Source organism: Neltuma alba, unplaced genomic scaffold (assembly GCF_004799145.2).
Source record: "Neltuma alba isolate B1F8T4 unplaced genomic scaffold, ASM479914v2 tig00012507_pilon, whole genome shotgun sequence".
NCBI classification, from domain to species: Eukaryota; Viridiplantae; Streptophyta; class Magnoliopsida; order Fabales; family Fabaceae; genus Neltuma; species Neltuma alba.
The window spans coordinates 24,730-41,023 of NW_021636975.1; the positions used below are offsets into that span (position 1 = coordinate 24,730).

Here is a 16,294-nt window from a genome sequence, read left to right on the forward strand (position 1 = left end):
TCTGTCTCCCCTCTAAATATCAACCAGTCTTAGTGAGTTAAGTATTGCTTATAATGGTATATAGATTAGCTGTGATTTACTATTTTTCCTTCTTCTCAGAATATAACGTTAGGATAAAACCATGCAAGAAAATCAAGATAAAGACATGTCAATAAGAATCTAATAGCAGAGTGGTCATAATAAGATGGGGAAGCTAGCATATGCTTTTGTTTGTTCGTTTTTTTTTAATAAACAAAATTTTAGGTGATTTGGGTCTTAAAGATTTACTAGGACTAAAACATATCTCCATGTTTAGAAATTGCTTACAGAAGTATCTATAAATCACTTATCACCAAGGTATTCATATTAGTAGTGGGATTCAAACCATAACCTTGTAAGATATGAGCTAACTTCTTATCAATTAGATCAACTCTTATTGTCATGTACTTTTGTTTGTTTATTGAAAGAATATGATCAAAAGTGACGATTTAGTGACGAATGTTAATTAGGCTTTATAATCTTCTTCTATTGTACCATTAGGAGGATGGTTTACAATTTTCCCCCCGAATAGCTACATAACGCGTTATATATGCAACGACTCATTTTGTTTATATATATATATATATATATGTGTGCGCGCATTTTTCTTTTTAAATGGAGGCAAACTTGATGGTGAATCAAAGGGTCTTGGTTCTTTATTCTCCTCTTGCGTTCATGAATCTAAAATTAATATCAGATAACATACATACATTCTAATATCAAGTGCATGTAAATTATAACGTTTGCCAAGTATTTATACCTCATTAATGTTTTTATAAACATGACCTTGTATTTTAACGATATTTTTATGCAAACTTTATATATGTGTGTGTATGTATACCTTGTCCCATCAAATGATCATATTTACACCCCGTTAATTCCCTCATTTCCAGCTTGTCTGTTCAACTTTCTTTGGTTCACTTGAAACCCAATTCTTTCTTTATTCTGAGAACTAATTGAGATGGAACATCTCACAATGTCTGCTCATGACAAAGAGGAGGATCCCCGAATCGAAGGCATCAAGTCTACGATTCACATCATCCGCGATTTCCCCAAACCCGGTTTGTTTTGTGGTTTCTCTTGTTACTTTAATGTTCATTTTGTTCGTTTTTTCTTTTGGTTGTGTAAATAATGGTTTGCAAACACAGGTGGTGAGTTTTTGGACGTCAATACTCTCTTGCTGAATCCAAAAGCATTCAAAGACGCCATCGACCTGTTCGTGGAACAATATAAAGGCAAACATATTTCTGTCGTTGCAGGTACTTCAGATGTTAAAGGGGTGTTTTCCTTTTCCTTTTCCTTATTTTTTTTTCCACCCTTTGTTTTTCCTTTGCATGCTTAGATTATTCGAAAGGGTGTTTTTAAAAGAATATAGCGTTAGCGAACACAAATAAGAAGAATAATCCATGCAACAAGACATGCACTAAGGGTGTTATTATCTGACTCTGAACACTGAGGCATATGTTCTGTTCGGTTTTTGGTTTGGTTTATTTCAAGTAGTTTTACAGAGGTAAATATGTGAAAATAATTTTACTTCGTAAAGCTTGAAAGTGATTTTTGAGGTGTTTCGTGGTGAAATTGCAGGAGTAGAAGCAAGGGGATTCATATTTGGGGCTCCTATAGCGCTGGGAATAGGAGCCAAGTTTGTGACTTTAAGGAAACCAAACAAGCTGCCAGGCAAAGTGATGAGGACAGAGTATTCTTTGGAGTACGGGAATGACTGTCTGGAAACTCAAGTCGGAGTAATTAATGATGGCGAGCTTGCTTTGCTTGTTGACGACGTCATTGCCACTGGTGGTACCCTTTGTGCAGCTATCAACTTATTAGGTAAATTGCACCATCATTTGGCTTGCCATGGATTTTTTTCAGATTTGTAGAAATATAATTTTATGGGCCATTTTTCTGCATGATGATGGTTGAGATATGTGTCTGGTGTTTTTGTTTCAGAACGTAATGGAGCACAAGTTGTTGAATGTGCTTGCGTGTTTGGGATACGACAATTAAAGGTTAAAAGTAATTTATATGACTGATTCTCATGATCGGTAAAAAGAATACTCTGAATTTAAATTTTGTTCTCACAGGGTCACCAGCGATTGAATGAGCTGGGGAAGCCCCTGTTTGTGCTGGTGGAGATATGACAAAGGGTCCAGAGCGCGCGCACATACACGTGTGTGTGATCACATTTCCGAGAGATCATATTTTAGGATTATGATGATATTTGACATTGGAAGCCTAGCTTTTCCAGTAGAATCCAGATGATAAACACAGTACCATTGCTCTGCATGGTACATAGATTGTCTTCTAAAATATTAGTACTTTATTTATAATTTCACAATTACACATGGGCCCTTTCTTTCTTCCTCCTTCCAACGTTGATTTCAGCATTTTTATTCCGAGAATGCCACATGACATCTGCAAGAAGTTATGAATAATGGCTGCATTATAATAGAGGCTAAACGGTATGTTGTTACTTGCAAATATAATATGATCAAAACTGGTTGAAGATTGATCGGCTCGGTGACCACAACGCAGGCTCCACAGCAGATGAAGGCAACCAGAGTGCCAAGTAGAGCACCAGCAAGAACTTGAGGGAGCATGAGCCAGAAATTCCTTCAGTTTCCTTTCACTCATTAGATGCCCTTGGAACAGGTATGCAACGATCATATTCAGTACCTGTTTCCATGCGCAACAAATTATTTTGCAACATTACTGAAGCTAGAGAATGGGGGGAAATGGACTAACAACAAACGTGTTTTGTTCAGGGATGAACACTAGCACTCACTGATATTTGAAATTTAAAGCTAAATAGACAATCTAGGAACCAAATTGCTAATTTAATCCAAAGAAACCAAATTACCGAAAGGAATGCTGAAGGGATGTCAAGCACAAAGTACACCAAGTAACAGCAGAACCATATAAACATGTCAAATATGTATCTAATTTTCATGTCCTTTCCTGTCTGTCCATTTTTAATTCTTTCACAATCTTTGGAAATCAGGTATATCGGGCAATCTCTATAAAACAGGGACTTCTTCGAATTAAGAACTCATCCTAGATGGTATTATATTTCTAAGGTTATTCAGTTGAAAAGAAATGGGGATTATCATCCCCATGATATTGTTCTTCTGTCTTTATCAGTAAATAGTGCTGCATGAAATCCTTAGATATGAAGTTTCCTATAAAAAGTGTTAGCTGAATGCATTCAGTCAGAGATCAACCTAAACTAAAGAACAGTAGCAATCCAACATTAAAGCCCCACGAGCTTAAAACAATGCAAAAGACACATCTAGGGATAAACATACTTCGCAAAAATAAACAAGAAATAATCAATATAGAACTTGTCTTTCACAGAACACGTGTGGAGAAGTGCAATTACTGAATGATGCATATAAGATTCACCCATCAAAACTAAAAAGAGACCAAATATTTACATCTGAGTGTTGATTTAAGAAAAGAGCGGATTCTGATCATGCTTTCACTTTAGATTTCAATACACACTGAAAGCATTATACCTTATTTTCCAGCTGTCCCCAAATGCATAGCATGCTCCCCCTTCATCTCTATTCCATCAATCCAATCTAGCAAGTCTCAAAATTCAAAATGAGTTGTCATACAAACAACCTAATGACAGAGAAAGATGTTTCTGACAGCATAATAGTCTAGAGCCTGAGCCAGGTTACAGCATTCCGAATATATGGCTTTAAACATCCTAGAAAACCCTTAACTAACAGCTAACGATACAGCCTAAAATCATATATTTGCAGAGCAATATGAGGTTTCTTTCTTTCAGCAGTAAAACTAGAAATTGTCCACAAATAATAAAAGCCCTGCTCAAGAAGGATTTCTCAGAGGTCAAAAATACTAGTACGTACTACCCATCCACTTTAGCTGATATACATCATATTAACGATCCCAGCCAAATAATTCATGGATCGTTTCTCTAACAACAACTCCATTTTATTCCACTATCAACCTAACATTAATATGAATAACTTATAATCCATAAACCTCGAGTAATTTTTTTCCAAAAAAAAATGTAAAAGAGGGGAAGGAAAAAACATCTGCGAATAGGCTAAGAAGCACAGTCGCCCACATAGAGGACATGGCATAAACGGATGCCCAACCGCGAATCAGTCAGCTTTTGGGTAGTAGAGACATCAATTCTAGAGAAGGGGTCTGCTTGATGCAAGTCATTTTCTGCACATGAATGAGTGAGCCATTTTGTTTCTCTCAAACTACTCTGATTTCGCCTGTGACAGACACTAAGTCCCCATGGGGTTTCAAATATGTTCCTGAGCTTAGACAATGTAAGCATCAGGTCAGCATCCACAGTGACTTAAATGATCGAATAGGTTGGAAGCAAATCCATGTAAATAGCCATTTGTTGTATAGCTGCAGTCCTGCCAACTGAAAATCACAAAGGCAGCAGTTTATCTGCATTTTTTTTTTTTTATTGTCGTTCAGTCAGTTTTGTGCTCAATATCATAGGAACAAATCCCCACTATACATACAAGTAATTAGTTGAGCCCTGATTCAACAAGAAACACCTCTTGATTCATATCTTCTGCTTCTGTTTGTTTATTAAATAAAAAAGATGATATACAATTTGTCAAGGATATCAAGGAACAAACATCAAAGACTCCTCAACACCTTTTCTTTCACGTATTAAAATAGACATAGGGAAAGAAAGCCACTTGAGATTCTCAATCACAATGTAACTCGGTAATAAGAAAAAGGATCCCATTAAGAGGATAGAGAAATAAAATTGACGACAAAGTATCACCAAAAATTACAAAGAATTACCACTTCCGAGTTCTCTAACTCTCTGTGTTGTATTAATTCATTTTATCATCAAAAAGCAACTGACACTCCATTGTTCATTTTACAATTTGATAAGTTGAAAATCTCTCATTTAATCATTATAGTCAACTGGAAAAGCTAACACTGATCATGTAATTTTTGTGGTCGCACAGAATAGTTATTTGATAACTTTAATGATTGATTAACCATAAACGATAAGTCGAAGGCCTGTAGCTCAAAGGAAAACAGAAGTCGCCATTCATTTCACTACATACAAACTCAAAGTGCCCCTTGGTTCCGTTTTAACCAGAGTATCTGAAGGAGAAGAAAGACCTTAACGAGTTTGAGCCAATTGCTTTTAAAACTAAGGATTGAGTCACCGATTCAAGGTTTCTGAAGACGAACCGCATTTGAATTACTCGTGATTAAATTAATTCCTTTCTAATTGTATATATTTTAATACACACAAGAGAGAGCAGAGGAGGGAGAGAAGAGAAGGGAGAAGCTTTCTCGGCATTCATTCTTTGCAAAATGCAAGCGGCAAAAGAGGTTAAGCACCATTCGAGACCGGAGAGTTTTACAGCAATGGGGTGTTGGTGCTGAAGATATAGTTAAAAAAGAAAAAGAAAAAGATAAAAAAGAACCGATCCAATTGAACAGAAGCACAAACCGGAGCAGTGGGCCCACTACGTTATCACCGGAGCATCGTACACAGCCTAGAAGGCGGCGAGGGCAAGTTTTCACGGTTGGAGGTAATCTGGGAATGGCGACGGAAAAGGCTTCCGGCTCTCCGATCTCCAGAATGGTGCCGACTGGCGACGCTCATCTAGAAGAAGAACGGCAGAATGACTTGTGAATTTCGGAGTAATATTATATATTAGATAGATAACAGGTTGCTCGGCTCTTGAGGCAAGCTCGAGGGAAGCAAGTGACGGAGGGCGAAGCGGAAGGACGGCGGGAGATGTCCTCAAACTGTCATTGAAGCTATACTAGGGCTCATTCGAAACTGAGATCGCCGGCCTTCATGAAGCTTTGGTTTCAGAAACGAATATGCTAATGCCCATGCCAGCACTCCTGCCCTTCCCCCCCCCCCCCTTCAAATATTTCCTCCTGAGACCATTTCATCTAATCTAACCACCTTAATTGTATCAAATTTATAGGTTTTAACAGCTAACAAAGTCAACAGATCCTCCATGCAGTTAAATTATCACGAAGCCTTGGGCCGGTCCTAGTCAAACAACTTATTCTCTGAATTAATGGTATTTTACGGCAATATGACAGCAACTTGGGGTTGCTCATGGGGTAGAGCATTTCTCTTCGACGCACCGGGTTCGATTCCCCGCTCCCCACATTTTCAGTCCTTGCGGCTTACAGGAACCCAAAATGCACGCAGAAACGAAGAGCTGAAAGAACATTCTAAAATTCAATCTCAATCTCACACACTAGTATTTCCTACATTTTATTACTTGATTTCTGTAATAAAGACCATAAAATAAGGAATTGGATTGATTTGAAGGAGAATTAGCAATGGATATATTTTGGAGTTCTCCATTAACCTGAATATATTGGAACCATCATCACCCATTAAAATGTAGTATGAACATACTCTAGAAGGTAAAATAAAGTGTGCAGCAATATAATGGGGATCATGTTTGAGCTCCTCGCTTCTGGTTGAACGTGCTTCGGGGTTCCTCAGTCCTGATCCATCGGCCTCTTCATGAAACGGTGAGAAGATTCAAGGGAAAATTACACTCAGGTCCCACAGAACACAATTAATATAAAAAAGGTCCCTCGAAATCGCGAAATGATTCCGAAGTCCCCAGGGACCTGTGTGTAATTAATTCTAATTGTGAAATTACGTAGTTACCCTTGTTAATTTGAACCTATTTACAACCTCAACAGTGGCTGTTAACAACCCAAGAAGAGGTGGTTAACAACCTCAACAACGCCCCTGGTATTCCACAGAGTGAGTTGTCATGAGCACTGCCGAGGTTGTCAATCACGTCTTCTCGGGTTGTTAACAGCACTGTTGAGATTGTAAATAAAATTAGAACCTATTTACAACATCAACAGTGGCTGTTAACAACTCGAGAAGAGGTGGTTAACAACCTCAACAACGCCCCTGGCATTCCACAAAGTGAGTTGTCATGAGCACTGCCGAGGTTGTCAATCACGTCTTCTCGGGTTGTTAACAGCCACTGTTGAGATTGTAAACGAATTGTTGCAATAAAATTAACAAGGGTAAGTAGGTAATTTTACAATTAGAATTAATTACACACAGGTCTCTGGGGATTTCAGAATCATTTCTCGATTTTGTAGGACCTTTTTGATATTAATTGTACTCTGTGGGACCTGAGTGTAATTTTCCCAAGATTCAATGTCCAGAGATCATCCTAATAGCCGCTTAGCCACATTCAAAGACTGAAAAGCATAGTACATAAGCGACTAAGGAATTAAAAGAAAAAAATACTGTTAAAAGTGAATGATTATTGGGGCGATGTTGGAGTGAACCCAAATTATGATTTAAAAAATAATTTTATGGTAAACGAAATAAATATATCGAGGAGTTTGTTTTCATACTGAATGTGAAACATTTATTTGAATGGTGAATCTTCCATATATTTAATGTCTGTCTATGTTGGATTTAAAAATAAATGAAAATAAAGAAAGATATAATATGCTCCATATTGTGATATACCCACTTCTTATTATTTGAAAGGCTAAAGTATATTTTAAATCCTTTAACTTTACATAAATTTTTATTTTGATCCTTACTTTAAAAAGTAAACGTTTAGTCTTCTAATCTTAAAACTGTTAACAAAAAATAATAATATTGAGCTCTTGAATATTGATAAAATATTACTAAATACTAACATATTAAATTTAATTTCAAAACAACCATTGTTGTTACAAAAAATCATCATTTAAAATTAAAAATTTTAAGATTAAAGGACTAAAACTATACTTTTTAAAGTTAAATGACCAAATTAAAAATTTATATAAAGTTAAAGGACCAAATTTATACTTTAACTTATTTGAAATAACTGACTTATAAATAACAAAAAATTGGTTAAAGGCAATAAATAGGCAGTAAATATATTTTTGCTTTCAAATGCGTCTTTATAATAAATGAGAAAAAAGATTAAAAAAAAGTATGAGGAAATATAATATGATAGAAACTTAGAGAGTATGGCAAATGAAAGAAAATTAAGGATAAAATTGAAAAAGATACATTAAATACAGAAATAACCCTAAATTGAAACTTACATGTACTCCATCATCTCCAAATTCAAAGCTTATAATTAGGAGTCAGGAGTACAGCAAATTAAATGTAATCTGCATACTCTCTGTAGTCCAATCCACTATACGACACATTTGAGGAAAAATAATGAGGGTCTCGAAGTTACAGGGGATCAACGTAGTCCATAATTTACTCAACAAAATAATGTTCTAGTCCGAATTCAGGGGTTTTGATCCATTTTTTGATGGTTTAATTTAGTTTAATAATCCATTATTACTATAAACTTAGTAAGCATATTAAAACAATAGTAATAATGAGGAATAATATACCCATGTTTTCGGCCACGGCTTTGATTTCCGCGGTTTCACCACGATTTCTTCGTAACCCCACAATAGCAAAACCAAGAAAATATTAAATGTCTTGTGCCCCTGATTCATAGAAAGCCCTCTGGAAAAAAAAATAAATAAATAAAACGAGAAAACGCACATTAAAATCTACAAGCCTTCAGAACAAAGTAACATCACCAGAAACATATAGCCAGCGTGTATGTCATTGTCTTGTATTCGATCCTCAAGTACTTGAAAAGCTTGAAGTTGAAGAATATAAATCTCTCCCATTATTCATTCATTTCTCAGTTTCTTAGAATTTTGGATTTTATCTTTTTCTAATGGAAGAGTGGTCTGCAACTTCTGCTACAAGGGCTTACCTTGATACCCTTCATCTGGTAGTTTGTTTCTTCCTATGCTTTTCCATCTTTTTTGGCCACTGTCGTTTCTGTGCTTTGATTTTTTTGCGGTCATCACACGGTTTTTATGATCAATCTGTTATTTGTGCAATCTTGTTGATCTTGATCAAGGATTCAATTGTACGTACGTATTAATCCCCAACTGGATAGAGAGTTTCCAAAGCTCTTACGCGCATGTTTTTCCATTTCCATTCCTTGTTAGTTGTAGGAAAATATAGGCATGAATTGATGGCTTTGTATGAGAGAAGAAACTTGATTAGTATAAAAGTAAATCAGGGGCCATATTTTGTCTGCTGCTTTGTTACAGAATCAAGTGTTTAGAGCCATCCCAAATGTTCCTCTGTTATTCATTTCTCGAGACATCAGGGGGTGTTTATTTAACAAACAGTAAGCTTGTGTTCTTTCTCTGCATTATGAACTTATGTATATCTTTCAACAAATAGGATATAAGAACACAGCATAATTTCAGCCCAATAACAATATATTCTCATAGTTTCTTACTGATTTGAATCAAAATGAAGAAATTTGGACCACGATGTGTTTGCTTGGGTCTTGAAGCTCTTGGGGTTTAACAGTATTTCTCAGTTCATGTGTCAGACAATTGATAACATCTTAGTCCTCCGGACTTTATTCTACATTTGATGCTCAAGATTCTACTTTGATGATCAAGTAACTAACTTGTCCTTCATTTCTTCTTGACAGTGTAACAAATATGAAAGACAATTTGAACCTCGGAGAATGCTGGAACCTGGAAGTTTTGAATTCGTGTCAGCATTAGCTGCAGGGATGAAAGCAAAACTGATAGTGGAAGTGACATCGCGAACATCGCCATTGACGATAGCCCTCGCAGCAGCAGCAAGGCAAACAGGAGGCAGGCTGGTCTGCATTCTGCCAGAGCTAGTGCTGGATGAATCAAAAGAAGCTATTAGCAGCTCAGGGCTTAAGGACCAAGTAGAGTTTAGAACTGAGGACCCCTCTGAACTATTGCCTAACTACGAAAACATTGATTTCTCACTAGTGGATTGTGAAGATGAAGGTTACGCAAGGCTGCTCAACTTGCTTGATGTTAATCCCACAAGATCAGTGGTTGTGGCTAACAATTTGGCTGGTGATAGAAGAGGGTTGGAAGGCTACGTAAGAGGAAAGGATGAGAATGTAGCAGTAAGATCACTGAACCATCCTATAGGGAAGGGCATGGAAGTTACAATGATTAGCAAACATAATGTCAATGATAGTATGAGATCCCCAGATTACAGAAATCGTTTCAAGAAAAGGAATAAGAGTCGGTGGGTTGCCAAGATTGATGAAGAAAGTGGTGAGGAACATATATTCAGGGTACCTAAAATTGATTGGTATTGGAATTGAAACTACCAACTTTTAACCCCAAAAGAATTGGGTCATTGATAGAGTTGAGCTTTTAACGCAGAAATCCAATAAGATGGATGGCGAAGGCGCATGCGAATTGATCCCAAAAGGGAAAAAGATTGCAGCTGTAATATAACTGCTGAAAAACAAAGATCATTTTGGTCCTATGAGTGCTTCACATGCTGCTGGGGAATGTGTGGCCTGGTCGTCGTTAACATTTTGTCTCCTCTATCAGCGACCAAACAGTGATCCAATTGAAACACTTCCGCACTTGGTGTTCCAGAAAGCTGCCTTACTTGTTACAGCTAATCAAATTAACGGTTGTATTAATTTCCTTCCTATGATAGGTGAAGTCATGTAACTGTTACCTACATATTATAAATAAGAAGTTGGTAAGCTTCAATTTTTAAAATGTTGTCTTCTGAAGTACTACTACAAGAGTTGCACATGGTAATACAAACTTACCTAATACGTCTATGTATATGTATGCATGTTTTTATTCCAAGTTGTTGTTTCTTCTGGCCTGCAAATTTTATTAGATGAACAGACACGAGGGGTTGAAGGCTAGAAGTTTTGATAGGGAACTAGATTTAGCTTAGAGAGCCCGTACCATTGAAGAAAGAACATCAAAACAAGAGGGAGGTGACTGCAACAAGATACACCTAAAAGGCAAACCTCTTCTAGTGGTGTCAACAGAGGCGTCATCTTTCAGAGGCCTGAGCTTTTTAAAATTGCGTCGGGCAAGCAAATAGTTGGGAAGATCCTAATCTAGTTTAGTGTTAACTAATCACTATTTGGATTGAACATGGTAGGCCTTCAGGCCTAGTCCAACGAAACCTCTAGATTCGAGAAAGTATGGAGAGAAATTATAGGGAGGACCTATTCCACTTTTTGATTCCTTTGTACTTGTACCCTTCTATTTCTTGCAGTTTAGGTCGAAACGGTCACTTCCTTTTTGAAGCATAAACTTCGACTGTGAATCAAAATTCTAATGAGCATGGAGATTTTTGAGTGCGTCAATCATTGAATACAGTTCAATATGGAATATTAATTAACGATAGTTATTTAATGCTTGTTGTTGATCGTGTTAAAATCATAATACAGTCGGCATATTAAATATAAGAACTATTCAATAATTGATTGAGGCCATAGAATTGGCTATAACGGTCACCTGTGCTATATAATCCTATTTATAAAGTACTTTCAATATATTTTACATAGACTAAAGAAAACCTTAAACTACATTAACTTTTTATTAAAGCATAACAACTTTCTAACTTTATCTCTATTTAATATATATACCTTTCAAAAAAATAACTATTTATACTATAATAAATGAAGGACAATATAATACATTTATGATAAAAATTTAATGAAGTGACTTATAAATAGGAGAAAAAAAAACTTCTCTCTGTGCCCTATAAATGGGACCAAAAGAGTGTGTCATGGTAACAATTTTGTAAACTTCTAATTCTAGCGGCTAAATGATTTTTAATTATTGAAGTATGTATATTTAAGAAGTAGCTTCCAAGCAAGCTTTACGAATTGGGTTCTAAGTTACTACCTCTGGTCATTAATATAAAAGCTAATTGACTAATTTGAGTGGATTAAAAAAATTAATTAAATTAATTATTTATAATAAATATGTATTGTTTGTTTTAAAATACCTTTGCTAATTAAGCATCATTTAATGAAACATTTGACAAGTACAACTTTTATAACGACTACCTTAAAAAAAATAGAAAAATATAAAAAACAAAGTGGATTGAGATCTTATATTTAAGATTAAATTAAAAATCAAAATAAATTTTATATTAAGAACTGGAGGTAGTACTTTTGCCTTTCTAAGAAATTAGTAATTCATAAATCAAGTTTCCATCGTGCATTTTTTTAATGGGCTGATGAGAACAATTCAAGCATCAGACATCAGGCCCCAGTTGACACTAAAGCTCCCTCTATAAGTGCTGGTCAAAAAAAAAAAGAAAAAGGCTCCATCTATAAGGAGTTTCTTCCCCACCTTAATATTCTCTTTTAATATTAAACAATGAATTACCATTTTTACCAATTTCACCCCAATATTTCTTCTCAAGATTGAGCATGTTAAACCTTCAAACCTACTCCGTTGACACCTCCAGCCATCACAAGAGCTATAAAGAACTGTCTCTTTCAGAAGAAACTGTTCAAGAAAAGTCTCGTTTACCTAATCGAGTGTCTCTCCAGTTCATCTGAGAAGTCAAGGGGGCCACCGTGTTCGGTGATTTGTCTTCATCACCTACCTCCCAAACGAGCATCTTGCACTACTGTTGTCCTCTCTGCCAGCAACTTGCCGACACACAACTGTAATTCACTGTGTCAGTGAACTTAAACCTTAAAGACAGAAACATTTCTCTATTGTTAATAAACACTATATGCCTCATATTTTAGTAAAGGATAATCCAATACTCTGAGATGAATATAAAATTTTAGCGGTTCAACTTGTTCAATTGCAGGACGGAACAAGCAGATCCAGCAACCTTTTTTCCCCCCCCCCTCCCTGGGTCTTCAACTCTTATTTTTCGGTCCTTTTTTATTCTTGAAGCAATCCTCAGGTTATAAACGTGTTATGATTGAAAGTTTTGAACTTTCGAATCATTTAATTTAAATATGAATGACTGTCGCTAATAATAACATCAGTCAGAAGTCCCGGAGAAAGGGCCTGCTGTTGGACGTTGAACTATGAAGTTTACAAGAAGATGGTGGTGATAATGTCCCTGGACCAACCGCTACCTTAGCCAACAACTACCAAATTGGAATCTTCGTACTCAAGAGACTAATGCCTTGGAGCTACCTTATTGTTATTGCTTTCTATTCACATTTTCTTCCTGTTCTTGAGTTTCTTAGCCGGCATTTTTCCCAGCTTTAGTTAGATCTCAGCTGGGACACTGTATGAATGGCAAATTTCAGATCATTTCTCAGTCTCTGTGTTCTGAATCTTGTGTTGAACTTCAAAGTCACAGCATCAGTGGGTGATAATGGCGGGGTTGGTTCTGCAACAGAAAGCAATTGCAAGAACACGAATTATCAAAGCTTTCTCCCTCCACCATATCAGAACATATCTCATATGATATGCAGACCTGTATGGAATACATATGAACTGAGGGTAAGTTCTTCAGGCCGCATCTAGATATGTGTAATAATTGGCTGTCGGTACTGCCATTTTCCCATTAAATATTTCTTATGAAGCTGATATCGTCGAATTCTTTAGCCTGTTCAACGTCAATTATTCTGAAATTACGGCTGCAACTTTCACGTTTTTTTTTAAAACATATTCTGCATCTCATAGCTGTCCGTTCTCTTCAAACTGCACCAGAACTTACAGCACAAATGCTTTTTATGATTTATTTAAAGTTAGTGTATGGAACGGCAACGCACCTGAATTGAGGGTAAATTCAGACAATTCTAACGTTGATTTTGTGTCTTATCCATTTCGAGAATCTATGTACCCCAAGAAGCTAAATTTATAGGAAACATAATCTGTTTAATCGCATTAATTCTAGGATCATGACTAAAATCTTAAGTTTGAGGGACAAGCAGGTTGTTCTAACAAGATTCAAACCCTAAACAAATGTAGATAATTGAAGTTGACCTTTTGTAGCTGATTTGTACGTTTTCGACTGCAGTTCACTCAAAATGATCCTCAGACCACAACTATCATCCTATCTGCCCCCTACACAGTTGGGTGGGTAGGAATTGGGTTTTCAAAAGATGGGATGATGGTTGGTTCAAGTGCAATGGTGGGATGGATTAGCCAACATGGTCATGGAAAAGCTAAACAGTTTTATCTGCGGGGCAGAAAATCATCAGAAGTAATAGCAGACAAAGGAGAAGTGCCTCTCAACAATGTTCCTGCAGCTGTGGCAATTGATGGGGCTCAAATTCACTTGGCATTTCAGTTGCAGACCACATCCCCACTTGGGAGGCAACCAATTTTGCTGGCTTTTGGTGCTAAAACCCCGCAGAATCATCACCTCTCAAAGCATGTTGATAAAACAGCTATTGTATTTGATTTCTCTTCAGGTGCAAAATAATTTCCCCGTGACACTCTTGTGATACAATAATAGACAAGTGTTTGGTTGGCCAAGTTTTTCTAAGGAAATACTCATTTTGAAGAAAGATAACTAGACTATTCCTAGATTTAGTGTTACACATGTGGATGATTTATTTGGTCTGATACCTGAATATAGCTCGAAACATTTTTTATGTAGACTGCATGTTAACTTACTGTGGCTCGAATCAAAACGGTGTTAACTAAGAATGTTTGAGTCATTTGATCAATGAATAGGGCGTTTCAACTGACTTTTTATATCTCAGTCCTTCTTTCAAAGCATACATATAAGCAGATTAGGTGGTAGCACACTTTAGAATAAACTCGCAGCAATTCCTATAACTTTTCCAGGCAGAAATTAGAACAACCCTTCTTTTCCACAGGTTCTCAGGGTTCTGTATCCAATAACTTGAATCAGATGAGGAAGAGCCATGGAATAGTGGGTATAATAGGGTGGGGTCTAATCTTACCTGTTGGGGCAATTGTTGCAAGATACTTCAGGCATAAGGATCCTCTCTGGTTCTATCTGCACTCGGTGATTCAGTTTGTTGGATTTGGATTCGGACTTGCCACAGTCCTTCTCGGGCTACAGCTTTACTCCAAAATGCAAGTTCATATACCAGCTCACAGAGGCATAGGCATCTTTGTCCTTGTGCTAAGCATTCTTCAGGTTTGCAACTCACCCATGTCTCTCACACTGAAATTTTTTTAGTTAGACCCATCGCACTGTTAACAAAAACTCTGACAGAAGCTTTTTATGAGCAAAGGTCTTAGCATTCTTCTTGAGACCAAACAAAGACTCCAAGATCCGCAAGTATTGGAATTGGTATCACAGTTGGTTTGGGAGATTGGCGCTATTCTTTGCAGCCTTGAACATATTGTTGGGGATGCAAGCTGCAGGAGCAGGGAGTGATTGGAGAATAGGCTATGGATTCTTGCTTAGTATAGTAATTGTTGCCGTCATAGTTTTTGAAGTTTTAGCTTACTTGAAGAGGAAAGAGAGGCGTTCTCTACCTCCCAGCATCCAAATGGACCCTAATGGACTTGCTTCAATTCCAAGTAATCTAACCAAAGGTATGTTCTTTCCTAGCCTAGCTTTAACGCTATATTTCAAATGATCTTCTTGTTGTAGAAACACTCTTCTGATCCAGAGATGGTGTTAAAAATTCTCTCAAAAGTATGACTCGCACATTTTGATGGAGCAGGGTGAATGTGAATTGCTGCTAGTTTTGGGCATCCAGACACAGTAACTTGTCAGATTGAATCACGGCTTTCATCAGGCTATTCATTTGAGGCATATGATTGAACCTGAACTTTGACACCGTAGAAGCTATTCTTTGGGTGAGATCATGTAAAGAAGATACTTGTATAGATAACAAATTAAAGCGACAAGGTTGCTAAGTTGGTTTGGCAAATCTCTTCTTTCAGCTTGAGAAAAGGATTGAACACTTTTTTGGCTTCTTTGGTGGGTTTTTGCCGCTTGGGCGGGAATGTAAATGGCTTCTTGTATTGCTTCCTGTTTACATCATCTAAGTCTTGTTTTTCTAGAGACGTGTGTTGACAAAAATAGTGAAAGAGATTGATGTTTTCGCAGAGAAATGCTTCCGTTAATGATTTTATGATTTTTAGGAGTATTGAATCAATACTTATATATGCTTTTATTATTATTATTACGAGAGAAAACAAGCGCCTAGATCCTCAGTTTCATGCAGGAGAAATGGAGAATGATCATTCTTTTTTCTTTGTTTTTCCCCCCAATATGCCTTAGAATAATCATTCCATTGCACGTCAAGAATGACTTTTTGCTTTTTGTTTTTTTTATAGCTTTCACGGTATGAATTTCATTTTTTTTAATTGAGTTCTAAAATGAATATTTTAAGAACAATTATACACTGATATGCATATGCGTCAATGTTTACATGTACACACATTTTGTATGCATAGTATTATAACGTTTAATAGTAAGAGTCAGAGATTGTTTCTGCAGATAATAGTTTTTTCCTTCCTTATATTTTAGGAAAATTGATTCTAAAAAATATTG

The 16,294-nt window shown here is 36.4% G+C and overlaps 2 protein-coding genes across 2 annotated transcripts; both read left to right on the forward strand.

Moving 5' to 3' along the window:
* The first annotated feature begins 988 nt into the window (after positions 1-988).
* LOC114727739 (adenine phosphoribosyltransferase 3-like) lies at positions 989-10,581 on the forward strand. The gene is made up of 6 exons (XM_028914453.1): positions 989-1,079; positions 1,167-1,277; positions 1,603-1,845; positions 1,966-2,024; positions 2,100-2,144; positions 10,243-10,581. Exons 1-6 carry the CDS (start codon positions 995-997, stop codon positions 10,303-10,305), a joined length of 606 nt encoding a protein of 201 aa, XP_028770286.1. The 5' UTR covers positions 989-994; the 3' UTR covers positions 10,306-10,581.
* Positions 10,582-12,584: 2,003 nt separating this feature from the next.
* Positions 12,585-15,920, forward strand: LOC114727738 (cytochrome b561 and DOMON domain-containing protein At3g61750). Its single transcript, XM_028914452.1, has 5 exons — positions 12,585-13,308; positions 13,829-14,225; positions 14,637-14,923; positions 15,021-15,327; positions 15,459-15,920. Exons 1-5 carry the CDS (start codon positions 13,099-13,101, stop codon positions 15,461-15,463), a joined length of 1,206 nt encoding a protein of 401 aa, XP_028770285.1. The 5' UTR covers positions 12,585-13,098; the 3' UTR covers positions 15,464-15,920.
* Positions 15,921-16,294: the final 374 nt, after the last annotated feature.